Source organism: Leptodactylus fuscus, chromosome 3 (genome assembly GCF_031893055.1).
Source record: "Leptodactylus fuscus isolate aLepFus1 chromosome 3, aLepFus1.hap2, whole genome shotgun sequence".
Classification (NCBI taxonomy): Eukaryota; Metazoa; Chordata; class Amphibia; order Anura; family Leptodactylidae; genus Leptodactylus; species Leptodactylus fuscus.
Genome location: NC_134267.1, coordinates 241,926,103 through 241,940,457, shown reverse-complemented (window position 1 = coordinate 241,940,457; position 14,355 = coordinate 241,926,103). Strand labels below are relative to the sequence as shown.

General features: G+C 44.1%; 1 protein-coding gene across 1 annotated transcript in view; it reads right to left on the bottom strand.

Annotated features, from left to right (window-relative positions):
• The window catches only part of LOC142198678 (vomeronasal type-2 receptor 26-like), a 96,279-nt gene that overhangs the window by 2,381 nt on the left and 79,543 nt on the right, over positions 1-14,355 (bottom strand). Inside the window, exons 7-8 of the mRNA XM_075269706.1 lie at positions 9,345-9,468; positions 5,923-6,812 (exon numbers count right to left, since the gene is read on the bottom strand). Of these exons, the coding sequence (XP_075125807.1) occupies positions 5,923-6,812; positions 9,345-9,468 (1,014 nt within the window). The remainder of the gene's footprint in view (positions 1-5,922; positions 6,813-9,344; positions 9,469-14,355) is intronic.

The window sequence follows — 14,355 nt, the reverse complement described above, 5'->3', positions numbered from 1 at the left end:
GGAGTATAATACAGGATAAGTAATGTAACGTATGTACACAGTGACTGCACCAGCAGAATAGTGAGCGCAGCTCTGGAGTATAATACAGGATAAGTAATGTAATGTATATACACAGTGACTGTACCAGCAGAATAGTGAGCGCAGCTCTGGAGTATAATACAGGATAAGTAATGTAATGTATGTACACAGTGACTTCACCAGCAGAATAGTGAGCGCAGCTCTGGAGTATAATACAGGATAAGTAATGTAATGTATGTACACAGTGACTGTACCAGCAGAATAGTGAGCGCAGCTCTGGAGTATAATACAGGATAAGTAATGTAATGTATGTACACAGTGACTGTACCAGCAGAATAGTGAGCGCAGCTCTGGAGTATAATACAGGATAAGTAATGTATGTGCACAGTGACTGCACCAGCAGAATAGTGAGCGCAGCTCTGGAGTATAATACAGGATAAGTAATGTAATGTATGTACACAGTGACTGTACCAGCAGAATAGTGAGCGCAGCTCTGGAGTATAATACAGGATAAGTAATGTAATGTATGTACACAGTGACTGCACCAGCAGAATAGTGAGCGCAGCTCTGGAGTATAATACAGGATAAGTAATGTAATGTATGTACACAGTGACTGCACCAGCAGAATGGTGAGCGCAGCTCTGGAGTATAATACAGGATAAGTAATGTAATGTATATACACAGTGACTGTACCAGCAGAATAGTGAGCGCAGCTCTGGAGTATAATACAGGATAAGTAATGTAATGTATGTACACAGTGACTTCACCAGCAGAATAGTGAGCGCAGCTCTGGAGTATAATACAGGATAAGTAATGTAATGTATGTACACAGTGACTGTACCAGCAGAATAGTGAGCGCAGCTCTGGAGTATAATACAGGATAAGTAATGTAATGTATGTACACAGTGACTGTACCAGCAGAATAGTGAGCGCGGCTCTGGAGTATAATACAGGATAAGTAATGTATGTGCACAGTGACTGCACCAGCAGAATAGTGAGCGCAGCTCTGGAGTATAATACAGGATAAGTAATGTAATGTATGTACACAGTGACTGTACCAGCAGAATAGTGAGCGCAGCTCTGGAGTATAATACAGGATAAGTAATGTAATGTATGTACACAGTGACTGCACCAGCAGAATAGTGAGCGCAGCTCTGGAGTATAATACAGGATAAGTAATGTAATGTATGTACACAGTGACTGTACCAGCAGAATAGTGAGCACAGCTCTGGAGTATAATACAGGATAAGTAATGTATGTACACAGTGACTGCACCAGCAGAATAGTGAGCGCAGCTCTGGAGTATAATACAGGATAAGTAATGTAATGTATATACACAGTGACTGCACCAGCAGAATAGTGAGCGCAGCTCTGGAGTATAATACAGGATAAGTAATGTAATGTATATACACAGTGACTGCACCAGCAGAATAGTGAGCGCAGCTCTGGAGTATAATACAGGATAAGTAATGTAATGTATATACACAGTGACTGCACCAGCAGAATAGTGAGCGCAGCTCTGGAGTATAATACAGGATAAGTAATGTAATGTATGTACACAGTGACTGTACCAGCAGAATAGTGAGCGCAGCTCTGGAGTATAATACAGGATAAGTAATGTAATGTATGTACACAGTGACTGTACCAGCAGAATAGTGAGCGCGGCTCTGGAGTATAATACAGGATAAGTAATGTATGTGCACAGTGACTGCACCAGCAGAATAGTGAGCGCAGCTCTGGAGTATAATACAGGATAAGTAATGTAACGTATGTACACAGTGACTGCACCAGCAGAATAGTGAGCGCAGCTCTGGAGTATAATACAGGATAAGTAATGTAACGTATGTACACAGTGACTGCACCAGCAGAATAGTGAGCGCAGCTCTGGAGTATAATACAGGATAAGTAATGTAACGTATGTACACAGTGACTGCACCAGCAGAATAGTGAGCGCAGCTCTGGAGTATAATACAGGATAAGTAATGTAACGTATGTACACAGTGACTGCACCAGCAGAATAGTGAGCGCAGCTCTGGAGTATAATACAGGATAAGTAATGTAATGTATATACACAGTGACTGTACCAGCAGAATAGTGAGCGCAGCTCTGGAGTATAATACAGGATAAGTAATGTAATGTATGTACACAGTGACTTCACCAGCAGAATAGTGAGCGCAGCTCTGGAGTATAATACAGGATAAGTAATGTAATGTATGTACACAGTGACTGTACCAGCAGAATAGTGAGCGCAGCTCTGGAGTATAATACAGGATAAGTAATGTAATGTATGTACACAGTGACTGTACCAGCAGAATAGTGAGCGCAGCTCTGGAGTATAATACAGGATAAGTAATGTATGTGCACAGTGACTGCACCAGCAGAATAGTGAGCGCAGCTCTGGAGTATAATACAGGATAAGTAATGTAATGTATGTACACAGTGACTGTACCAGCAGAATAGTGAGCGCAGCTCTGGAGTATAATACAGGATAAGTAATGTAATGTATGTACACAGTGACTGCACCAGCAGAATAGTGAGCGCAGCTCTGGAGTATAATACAGGATAAGTAATGTAATGTATGTACACAGTGACTGCACCAGCAGAATGGTGAGCGCAGCTCTGGAGTATAATACAGGATAAGTAATGTAATGTATATACACAGTGACTGTACCAGCAGAATAGTGAGCGCAGCTCTGGAGTATAATACAGGATAAGTAATGTAATGTATGTACACAGTGACTTCACCAGCAGAATAGTGAGCGCAGCTCTGGAGTATAATACAGGATAAGTAATGTAATGTATGTACACAGTGACTGTACCAGCAGAATAGTGAGCGCAGCTCTGGAGTATAATACAGGATAAGTAATGTAATGTATGTACACAGTGACTGTACCAGCAGAATAGTGAGCGCGGCTCTGGAGTATAATACAGGATAAGTAATGTATGTGCACAGTGACTGCACCAGCAGAATAGTGAGCGCAGCTCTGGAGTATAATACAGGATAAGTAATGTAATGTATGTACACAGTGACTGTACCAGCAGAATAGTGAGCGCAGCTCTGGAGTATAATACAGGATAAGTAATGTAATGTATGTACACAGTGACTGTACCAGCAGAATAGTGAGCGCAGCTCTGGAGTATAATACAGGATAAGTAATGTAATGTATGTACACAGTGACTGTACCAGCAGAATAGTGAGCACAGCTCTGGAGTATAATACAGGATAAGTAATGTATGTACACAGTGACTGCACCAGCAGAATAGTGAGCGCAGCTCTGGAGTATAATACAGGATAAGTAATGTAATGTTTATACACAGTGACTGCACCAGCAGAATAGTGAGCGCAGCTCTGGAGTATAATACAGGATAAGTAATGTAATGTATATACACAGTGACTGCACCAGCAGAATAGTGAGCGCAGCTCTGGAGTATAATACAGGATAAGTAATGTAATGTATATACACAGTGACTGCACCAGCAGAATAGTGAGCGCAGCTCTGGAGTATAATACAGGATAAGTAATGTAATGTATGTACACAGTGACTGTACCAGCAGAATAGTGAGCGCAGCTCTGGAGTATAATACAGGATAAGTAATGTAATGTATGTACACAGTGACTGTACCAGCAGAATAGTGAGCGCGGCTCTGGAGTATAATACAGGATAAGTAATGTATGTGCACAGTGACTGCACCAGCAGAATAGTGAGCGCAGCTCTGGAGTATAATACAGGATAAGTAATGTAATGTATGTACACAGTGACTGCACCAGCAGAATAGTGAGCGCACCTCTGGAGTATAATACAGGATAAGTAATGTAATGTATGTACACAGTGACCAGCAGAATAGTGAGCGCAGCTCTGGAGTATAATACAGGATAAGTAATGTAATGTATGTACACAGTGACTGTACCAGCAGAATAGTGAGCGCAGCTCTGGAGTATAATACAGGATAAGTAATGTATGTACACAGTGACTGCACCAGCAGAATAGTGAGCGCAGCTCTGGAGTATAGTACAGGATAAGTAATGTAATGTATGTACACAGTGACTGCACCAGCAGAATAGTGAGCGCACCTCCGGAGTATAATACAGGATAAGTAATGTAATGTATGTACACAGTGACTGTACCAGCAGAATAGTGAGCGCAGCTCTGGAGTATAATACAGGATAAGTAATGTAATGTATGTACACAGTGACTGCACCAGCAGAATAGCGAGCGCAGCTCTGGAGTATAATACAGGATAAGTAATGTAATGTATGTACACAGTGACTGCACCAGCAGAATAGCGAGCGCAGCTCTGGAGTATAATACAGGATAAGCAATGTAATGTATGTGCACAGTGACTGCACCAGCAGAATAGTGAGTGCAGCTCTGAAGTATAATACAGGATAAGTAATGTAATGTATGTACTCAGTGACTGTACCAGCAGAATAGTGAGTGCAGCTCTGGAGTATAATACAGGATAAGTAATGTAATGTATGTACACAGTGACTGTACCAGCAGAATAGTGAGCGCAGCTCTGGAGTATAATACTGGATAAGTAATGTAGATGTTATATTTACACTTTATACATTCTATATGTTACAAGTATTTTGGGCTCAGAGGTTACTAGTCTGTACATTTTCTTATGGTCAGTAATTTAGTTTACATTTCATCAGTCTGCAGCGAGGCCTGAGCACAAGTTCAATCACAATGTTCGATGAGAAGTATATCTGTTATTTTTGGGTCATACATATGAGGAGATGTTTGGTCTGTGATGTCTATTCTATGTGCGGCTGTAGTTATGGATATGGCTGATATGTATCACTGTATAATTTCAGGCGATTATCGTAATCACCGTTTTTCACAATATAATACTGGATGAATCTGATTGTCTCCTTGTGTCAGTAACTCTGCTCCTGAGTGACTTTAGCATTGGCTTATTGGGGTGCACGGGAGCTTTAAAGAGAACATTTCACCAACTCCACCAACTACAACTACACTGTTTGATACCTCCCACCCTCAGCACCTACTGAAGCATGAGAAGAGTTGATGGAGGTGGTGAAAGGTCCTCCTTAATATTTCTGGTTCATATCCTGGTATCCTGCACTACAATAGAAGCAAAAGTTCATTGCAATCCATTTTCTATTTAGTTACCATTACTAAGGTGGATCTGGTAAAAAGCCTAACACTAACCTGCCAGCTATCATCCTGGTGACCTATCACCACCATCAGGGGGAGTAAGAAGAGCTGGGTATGATCCAGTGTCTGACTATTTAGTGAGTGTCAAGTACTAGGGCTACCACATGCTGGAATTCTTAGGCTAGGAATAGACAGAAACTATCGGCTTTCTCACCCCGGTAATACTAGGCTGCAGTGGAGTTACAGGATCTGACAGGTTATAAAAGATCAAGGGGATCCCATATCAGATAAAATAACAAAATAACGAAAGAAACAAATACTGCCGGATCCCATAAAATGACTAATTATATCCGGATTGAGGGATTTGTAGAACACACAATATTTACTGGTGGAGGACCCTCAAGTGATGGTGAGACCTCAATGAAGAGGACACCATGCCGTAATGAGGACAACCCAGTCCCTATATAGGGCTACCTAATACTCAGAGTTTATTAAACATTATTATCTTATATTTATTTTAATATTTTTTATTATTATTTTAATCAAGTGTAAGTTTTCGGTCGCCCTATATCAGGACTTCTCTTTAGATTTGTTACTTTGTTTTCTGAATCTGATGTAATATATTTATAAGAACAATCATCTAGGATTATAGGAACAGATATTGTATAAAATGTTATACGCTGATATATGTGGCAGTCATGTACACATAATGACACGTGTTCCTCATCTATTGGTAAGATTAGTGCAAAGTGAACTTCTGTAGATCTCATCTGCTTCTTCCCACCAGTAATTGTGTTCTGGAGTTCAGTTCTGGTCTCCATAGGATAATGAAGCATTTTGGGAAGAATATACACCCTAAAAGTCCAGCACTTGAGGACAATATGGCGAATATCTCCACGGCCACCATGTACTTCCCTCTGGTGCTCAGATACGCCGGGATCATGGCAATCCAGACACTACAGAACACCAGCATGCTGAAGGTGATGTACTTGGCCTCATTGAAACTGTCCGGTAATGTCCGAGCTAAAAAAGCCGTAATAAAACTAACAGAAGCCAAAACCCCCATATAGCCCAGGACAGAGTAGAAGGCCATCACAGAACCTTCATTACACTGCACAATGATCTTCTCCTGATAGGACCATGTGTCCAGCTCTGGGAAGGGGGGCGCTAGACTCAACCAACCCACACAGATTATTACTTGGATGGATGAGCAGAACATCACCAAAGAATTAGACCACTTGCTTCCAATCCAGTGTTTCCAGGAACTTCCAGGCTTGGTGGCTTTGAAAGCAATGCAAACCATGATGGTTTTGGCCAAGAGGCAAGAAACAGCCACTGAGAAGAGGATTCCAAACGAGACCTGACGTAGCGTGCAAGTGAGGACCACTGGATGTCCAAGGAACAAGAAGACACAGAGGAAGCTCAGCATGATGGAGACCAGGAGGAGGAAGCTGAGGTTCCTGTTATTGGCCTTCACGATGGCCGTGTCTTGGTACAATATAAAAGTAATAAGACTCATGAAGGTAAGGAAAGAAAAGACAGAAGAAGCCAGAGAAATAACCAGGACTAGTGTGTCATCTCTGTAGGAGAGAAACTCCAGCCGCTTTGGGACACAACGATCCTTCTTCTCATTGGGCCAATCCAGGTCAGAACATTTCATGCAGGTTTCACTGTCTGGTAAATATAAAGATTTGTGAGATATCTCATGAAGGTCAATTGTCAACACAATATATTATTTTTCTGCCAAAAATTAGTCTTTACTGGAATGGGATTGGGAAGATTTTGTTAGAAATAAATGATCGAGAAGATAAACTTGGCTTCATTGGCTTTCCCATTATGGTGGAACAAGGATGAGTTTTGTTAGTTGGGGGATGGAGATTGCTTGGGATGTCTCTCTACTCTAGGACCTCCAGATGGAGATTATTTGGAAAGTATTTTTCCTGGAGGACCTTCAGATGGAGATTTATTGGGATGTCTCTCTACTCTAGGACCTCCAGATGGAGATTTCTTCGGATATTTTTTTACGGTAGGACCTCCAGATGGAGATTCTTTGAGATGTCTCTCTACTGTAGGACCTCCAGATGGAGGATTCTTTGAGTTGTCTCTCTACTGTAGGACCTCCAGATGGAGATTCTTTGAAATGTCTCTCTACTGTAGGACCTCCAGATGGAGATTCTTTGAGATGTCTCTCTACTGTAGGACCTCCAGATGGAGATTCTTTGAGATGTCTCTCTACTGTAGGACCTCCAGATGGAGATTCTTTGAGTTGTCTCTCTACTGTAGGACCTCCAGATGGAGATTCTTTGAGATGTCTCTCTACTGTAGGACCTCCAGATGGAGATTCTTTGAAATGTCTCTCTACTGTAGGACCTCCAGATGGAGATTCTTTGAGATGTCTCTCTACTGTAGGACCTCCAGATGGAGATTCTTTGAGAGATGGAGATTCTTTGAGATGTCACTCTACTGTAGGACCTCCAGATGGAGATTGGTTGGGACGTCGTTTTACTGTAGGACCTCCAGATGGAGATTGGTTGGGACGTCGTTTTACTGTAGGATCTCCAGATGGAGATTCCTTGGAAAGTCTCTTTACTGTAGGACCTTCAGATGGAGATTTCTTGGAACATCTCTTTACTGTAGGACCTCCAGATGGAGATTCTTTGAGATGACTCTCTACTGTAGGACCTCCAGATGGAGATTCTTTGAGATGTCTCTCTACTGTAGGACCTCCAGATGGAGATTCTTTGAGATGTCTCTCTACTGTAGGACCTCCAGATGGAGATTCTTTGAGAGATGGAGATTCTTTGAGATGTCACTCTACTGTAGGACCTCCAGATGGAGATTGGTTGGGACGTCGTTTTACTGTAGGACCTCCAGATGGAGATTGGTTGGGACGTCGTTTTACTGTAGGATCTCCAGATGGAGATTCCTTGGAAAGTCTCTTTACTGTAGGACCTTCAGATGGAGATTTCTTGGAACATCTCTTTACTGTAGGACCTCCAGATGGAGATTCTTTGAGATGACTCTCTACTGTAGGACCTCCAGATGGAGATTCTTTGAGATGTCTCTCTACTGTAGGACCTCCAGATGGAGATTCTTTGAGATGTCACTCTACTGTAGGACCTCCAGATGGAGATTGGTTGGGACGTCGTTTTACTGTAGGACCTCCAGATGGAGATTGGTTGGGACGTCGTTTTACTGTAGGATCTCCAGATGGAGATTCCTTGGAAAGTCTCTTTACTGTAGGACCTTCAGATGGAGATTTCTTGGAACATCTCTTTACTGTAGGACCTCCAGATGGAGATTCTTTGAGATGTCTCTCTACTGTAGGACCTCCAGATGGAGATTCTTTGAGAGATGGAGATTCTTTGAGATGTCACTCTACTGTTGGACCTCCAGATGGAGATTGGTTGGGATGTCGTTTTACTGTAGGATCTCCAGATGGAGATTCCTTGGAAAGTATTTTTACTGTAGGTTCTCCAAATGGAGATTCCTTGGAAAGTCTCTTTACTGTAGGACCTTCAGATGGAGATTTCTTGGGACATCTCTTTACTGTAGGACCTCCAGATGGAGATTCTTTGAGATGTCTCTCTACTGTAGGACCTCCAGATGGAGATTCTTTGAGATGTCTCTCTACTGTAGGAACTCCAGATGGAGATTTTTTGAGATGTTTCTCTACTGTAGGACCTCCAGATGGAGATTTTTTGACATGTCTCTCTACTGTTGGACCTCCAGATTGAGATTCTTTAAGATGTCTCTCTTCTGTTGGACCTCCAGATGGAGATTCTTTGAGATGTCTCTCTACTGTAGGACCTCCAGATGGAGATTCTTTGAGATGTCTCTCTACTGTAGGACCTCCAGATGGAGATTGGTTGGGATGTCTTTTTACTGTAGGATCTCCAGATGGAGATTCCTTGGAAAGTCTCTTTACTGTAGGACCTTCAGATGGAAATTTCTTGTGACATATTTTTACTGTAGGATCTCCAGATGGAGATTCCTTGGAAAGTCTTTTTACTGTAGGACCTCAAGATGGAGATTCCTTGGAAAGTCTTTTTATTGTAGGACCTCCAGATGGAGATTGCTTTAGCTGGACACTTTACTGCAGGTGAATAGTTTTAAAAAAATATCCACTCATGATGCATAAATAATAACACTAATATTTTAGGATTAAAACCTGACGCAGATGAGATAGTTCTAGAATTTTTGTACCGGTATAGTTGGAGATTTCTCCCGGGGAGCAGGTGACACAATCATAGCAGCAGGAATAGATCCTGGACTTGGAGACTTTCCGGGTTCCTGGTGAACAGTTGTCTGAACACTGAGATGTGGGGATCTAGGAAATAGACAACACTGGGAATTTACCATTGCGGCTGCTCCTGGATGATGCATTTGGTGCGTCTTAGTCATGATATTAAATATCGGCTGTGTGACTCCTGGGCATTTTAAAACCCTTGAATGTCTATGCGTCTATTCACATGACTATCTTTATGGCCATCAACACTAACAAAAGAAGAGCGTGTTTTTTTGGACAGTTGTGAAAAGCAGTCTGTCAAAAACTTACATATGAATAAGCCCATAGAGATTCATGGGCGGCCATTCTAAACATCCATCATACTGCCATTTCTTACCGTCATGTGAATAAAGCCAAAAGGGGTTCTACCATTAAAAACCTTTTTTTTCTCGTTGACACAACGGAATAGCTTTAAGAAAGGCTATTCTTCTCCTACCTTTAGATGTCTTCTCTGCCCCGCCGTTCGGTTAAAATTCCATTTTCACTGGCATGCAAATGAGTTCTCTCACAGCACTGGGGGGCGGGCCCAATGCTGCGAGAGAAATCTCCAGTGCTGCCTCCATCTTCTTCTAGGTCTCTGGCCTATGGTGAAGCCAACTGCGCATGCAAGCGGCCATTTTCTTGTGGGCATGCGCAGTCGGCTTTGCCCTAGTTTGAAGCCAACCCCCGGAAGAAGATGCATGAAGACCCCTTTCCTGAAGAAGATGGAGGCGGCGCTGGAGAGTTCTCTCATAGCATTGGGGACACCCCCAGTGCTGTTTGAGTGCTGGGATCTGCCCCCAGTGCTGCAAGAGAACTCATTTGCATACTGGCGAAAAACGGGATTTTAACTGAATGGCGGGGTGGAGAAGACATGGAAAGGTAGGAGAAGAAGAGGCTTTCTTTCGAGAAAAAAATGGTTTTTAATGGTAGAATCCCTTTAAAGGTCTTCATGCTTGCCCCAGTTGTCTCCATTCATGGTTTACCTTCTCTTCCACCATATAACATGAACCATCTTAGAGAATTTAGATAATTTTCTGCATTGTATAAGTGGTGTATGGTGGGTAAGGATGGGTGAACCTCTGAAGATTCGTTCCAACTGGTATTCAGACTTGTTCGAATCAGACTTGAAATTATTATACTCAGGTTTCTTCAGATCTAAGAGTACAATAGGAGTAGGCCCAAAAATATACAAAAAGTTTTTAAACAACTATATTTACCTTTTTGGCACTTTGTGGAATCTGTTTCTTCCTCCTGTGACCTTGTGATGTCTCAGAAGAGTGCCAGACCCGGCATGTGTGACTCTTCTCTTACATCACACGTCCAAGGTCAACCATGAGGCATGTAAGTGGTTCTCAAGGGTAACATGGGCATGCTGAGTGTCATGGCACAGAGGTAGAAGACAGAGACCCAAAAAACGTGTGGGAAAATGAGTATAAATCTTTTTTTATTCTTGTCACCTCCCTTGGGCCTCCATCTTTTATGGAGATCCCAGAGAACAATAATTTATCACAAATCATTTTGGGTTGAGCGATCTTTTTAGGTGGGATCGAGATCGGTACTATTTCACACAATGCTTTGCTTAGCCTTCACACTGAGTATACGCTCCGCTCATTCTGAGTGTAGTGTATACTCAGTGTGAAGGCTCCGCTGCGGTTCCATAGGAATTAATAGAAGCAGCCGGCACACAGCCTTAACCCCCTGTGCGCCGGCTGCCTCCATTCATTCTAATGGGAGACTAAAGTAACATCTCTAGTAGCTACTTACCTGCAGAGATGGCTGCTCCGATGCCCGGTGTTCTCCTTCTTCTTCGCCTCGCTGCCGCTCCATGATGCTCTTCTCGCCTCGCTGCCGCCGCCTCCCAGGTTACTGTTTAAAGAGCTAGGAAGGCGGGGCTTGTGGCTTAGGAATGTGTGGGTGGGTACAGAGCGGGGAGACATGATGTCTCCCCTCCCAGTACCCACCCACACTCTCCTAACCCACCCACACTCTCCTAATCTGGGAGGCAGGGGGCAGCGAGGCGAGAAGAGCAGCGTGGAGCAGCAGCGAGACGAAGAAGAACACCGGGCACCGGAGCAGCCATCTCCACAGGTAAGTGGACACCAGGGGGGACTAAGTAGCCAGAGGATTAAAAAAAAATCCTCTGGCTACTTAGTGATTCACTACACAGCGTGGAGTCTAACAATTAAAGCGTTCAATTATTAGATTCCATGCTGTATAGTGAATAGGATTGCTTTTAAAATAAATCCGATCTCCGATTAATAAAAAATTCCCATTGACTTGCATTGGGATCGGAATTGGGATCGAGATCGGGTTCAAATGAAAAATGATCGGAAATCGGATTTTAAAATCGATCCTGAAAAGTCAAGAGCGGCTCAACGAAGGATTATGTAGATAATCTTGTTTCCCTTAGTCCTAACAGCGGCACAATGTGGGGTATTTCGTGCCCCTGTGTGCTGGTAGGACAGGCGGAGTTTTAATTAGCCATGTATTAATTTCACATGGCTTGCTCCCTTTAAGAGGGCACAGATACCTCCTCCCTGTGTGTCAATAACAAGTAATAATACATACATTTCAAATAAACAACAATAGGGGGGGGGGAATTCTTGTGCCGCTGTTAGGACTAAGGGAAACAAGATTATCTACATAATCCTTCGTTCCCTGTTGTCCTTACCAGCGGCACAATGTGGGGAAATAGCAAGTAATCCCCATAAGGGTGGGACATTAAACACAAGCAGAATGTAATACAGTGCGCCCGAAGGCAGTAGCTTCTGAGCCATACCGATCAAGTTGGTAGTGCTTCACAAAAGTCAATTCTGAAGACCAGGATGCTGCTGCACAAATTTGGTCCAAGGCAAGAGCCTTGACTTCCGCCCAAGAAGTCGATACTGTCCGCGTCGAGTGGGCCCTTAGGACAGTGGGCGGAGGTAAGTTCTGATTTACAAAAGCCAATTTAATTGTTTCTTTCACCCAGCGGGAGATGGTTGCTTTAGAAGCCTTGAGGCCTTTATGGCCCCCTACAAAATTTATTAGCAAGTTTTCCGACTTCCTGAATGCGCGTGTGCGCTGAAGATAAATCTGCAGGTTCCGGACTAAATCTAGGGTATGCCACTTCTCCTCCTCAGGAGAAGTGGGAACTGGAAAAAAGGTTGGCAGGCAAATGAGTTGGCCCACATTCGCCGTAGAGGAAATCTTCGGTCTGAACCCCAGCAGAAACCTTAATTGAACCCGGTCTTCAAAGAAGGCAATGTAAGGAGCTTCCGATGAAAGTGCTTGAAGCTCTCCTACTCTTTTCGCCGAGGTGATAGCGAGGAGAAAGGACACCTTATAAGACAGCCACTTAAGATCCATCTCCTCCAGAGGTTCAAATGGAGCAACACAACACGTTAGGACCATGTTGAGGTCCCATTGGTGGACCGGAGCAGATTCTGCTGGTCTCAGCCTAGTTGCCCCTTTAATAAAGGTGCTCACTAAAGGATCCTGAGACAACCGCCTCCCCAGATAGGCGGACAGAGCGGCCACATGTACCTTCAGGGTAGAAGCTGCAAGCCCTCTGTCTAGGCCGTCCTGAAGGAAATCCAGGATCGCCCTCACAGGGGGATCGGAGGAGTCCACATCGTGATCCGTGTACCAGGCCTGAAAAATATTACCGATCCTACGGTAATTCTTATTGGTAGAGTTGGCCCTGGCGCTGGCTAAAGTCCTTAGGACGCCTTGAGACAGTCCTCTATTCCTTAATAGGGACTGGTCAACCTCCAGGCTGTCAGATTGAATCTCCTCAGATCGTGGTGTCTCAGCTCTCCTTGTGTCACCAGATCTGGGAGGGGGTGAAGCCTCCAATACCTGCCTTGACTCATCCACGTGAGCTGGGCAAACCAAGTCCTTTTCGGCCAGAATGGGATTATGGCAATTCCCGAGACTTGGTCCTGTCTGATTTTCATCAATACCTTGGGTATGATGGAAACTGGAGGGAAGATGTATATCAGCCTGAACCTCCATGGGATGGACAGGGCACCCACTGCCAAGGCATTGTCCTCCTGGTACAGGGAGCAGAAGGTTTCCACCTTGGCGTTGAGTCGGGTTGCCATAAGGTCGACGTCTGGAAGGTCCCATGCCTGAAAAATCAGTTGGAATATGTCTTGATTGAGAGACCATTCTCCTAATACAGGGATACCCCGACTCAACTGATCCGCTACTATGTTCAGGGAGCCTTTGATGTGAACAGCGGATAGGTGGGACAGATTCTTCTCTGCCCATGTGAAGATCAAGTTCGCCTCTCTCAGTAGGGCTGTAACCCTGGTGCCGCCTTGCTTGTTCAGATATACCACCGTCGTCATGTTGCCTGACCGGACTTTGACTGCCTTCCCTTCGAGGAAAGGGGAGAAGTACTTCAGCGCCAGATAGACTGCCCTTAGCTCCTTCAAGTTGGAGGTTCCTACCTCTGGATTCCTCCACAGACCTTGGACGGTCCTGCCGTCTAGGTGGGCTCCCCATCCCAAATGGGATGCATCTGTTGTCAACAGGGTCCAACGAGGTTGGACCGAGGACCTTCCGTCTTTCAGGTGTCTCCACCATCTGAGGGAAAGACGGGTACCGGGAAAAAGGCAGATCTTCCTGTGCAGTCCCCGTGGAGATCCGTTCCAGGCTCTCAACACTTCCATCTGAAGGGGACGCAAATGCCATAAAGCCCAAGGGACCGCTTTGGCTGAAGACGACATTAGGCCCAGGACACGCATGGCGGTGCGGATGGTGACCCGCCGAGTCCTGAGAAGGCCTTGAACCGAAGTATCTATCTTCGCTCGCCTTGGACGAGATAGGAAAATCTGCATGCTCTGGGAATCCAGAATAAACCCCAGGAATTTCTTCCGGGTGGATGGCACTATTTCTGACTTCTCCCAATTGATCAGCCAACCCAACTCTTGGAGGAAGGAGATGGCTATCTGGAGGTGG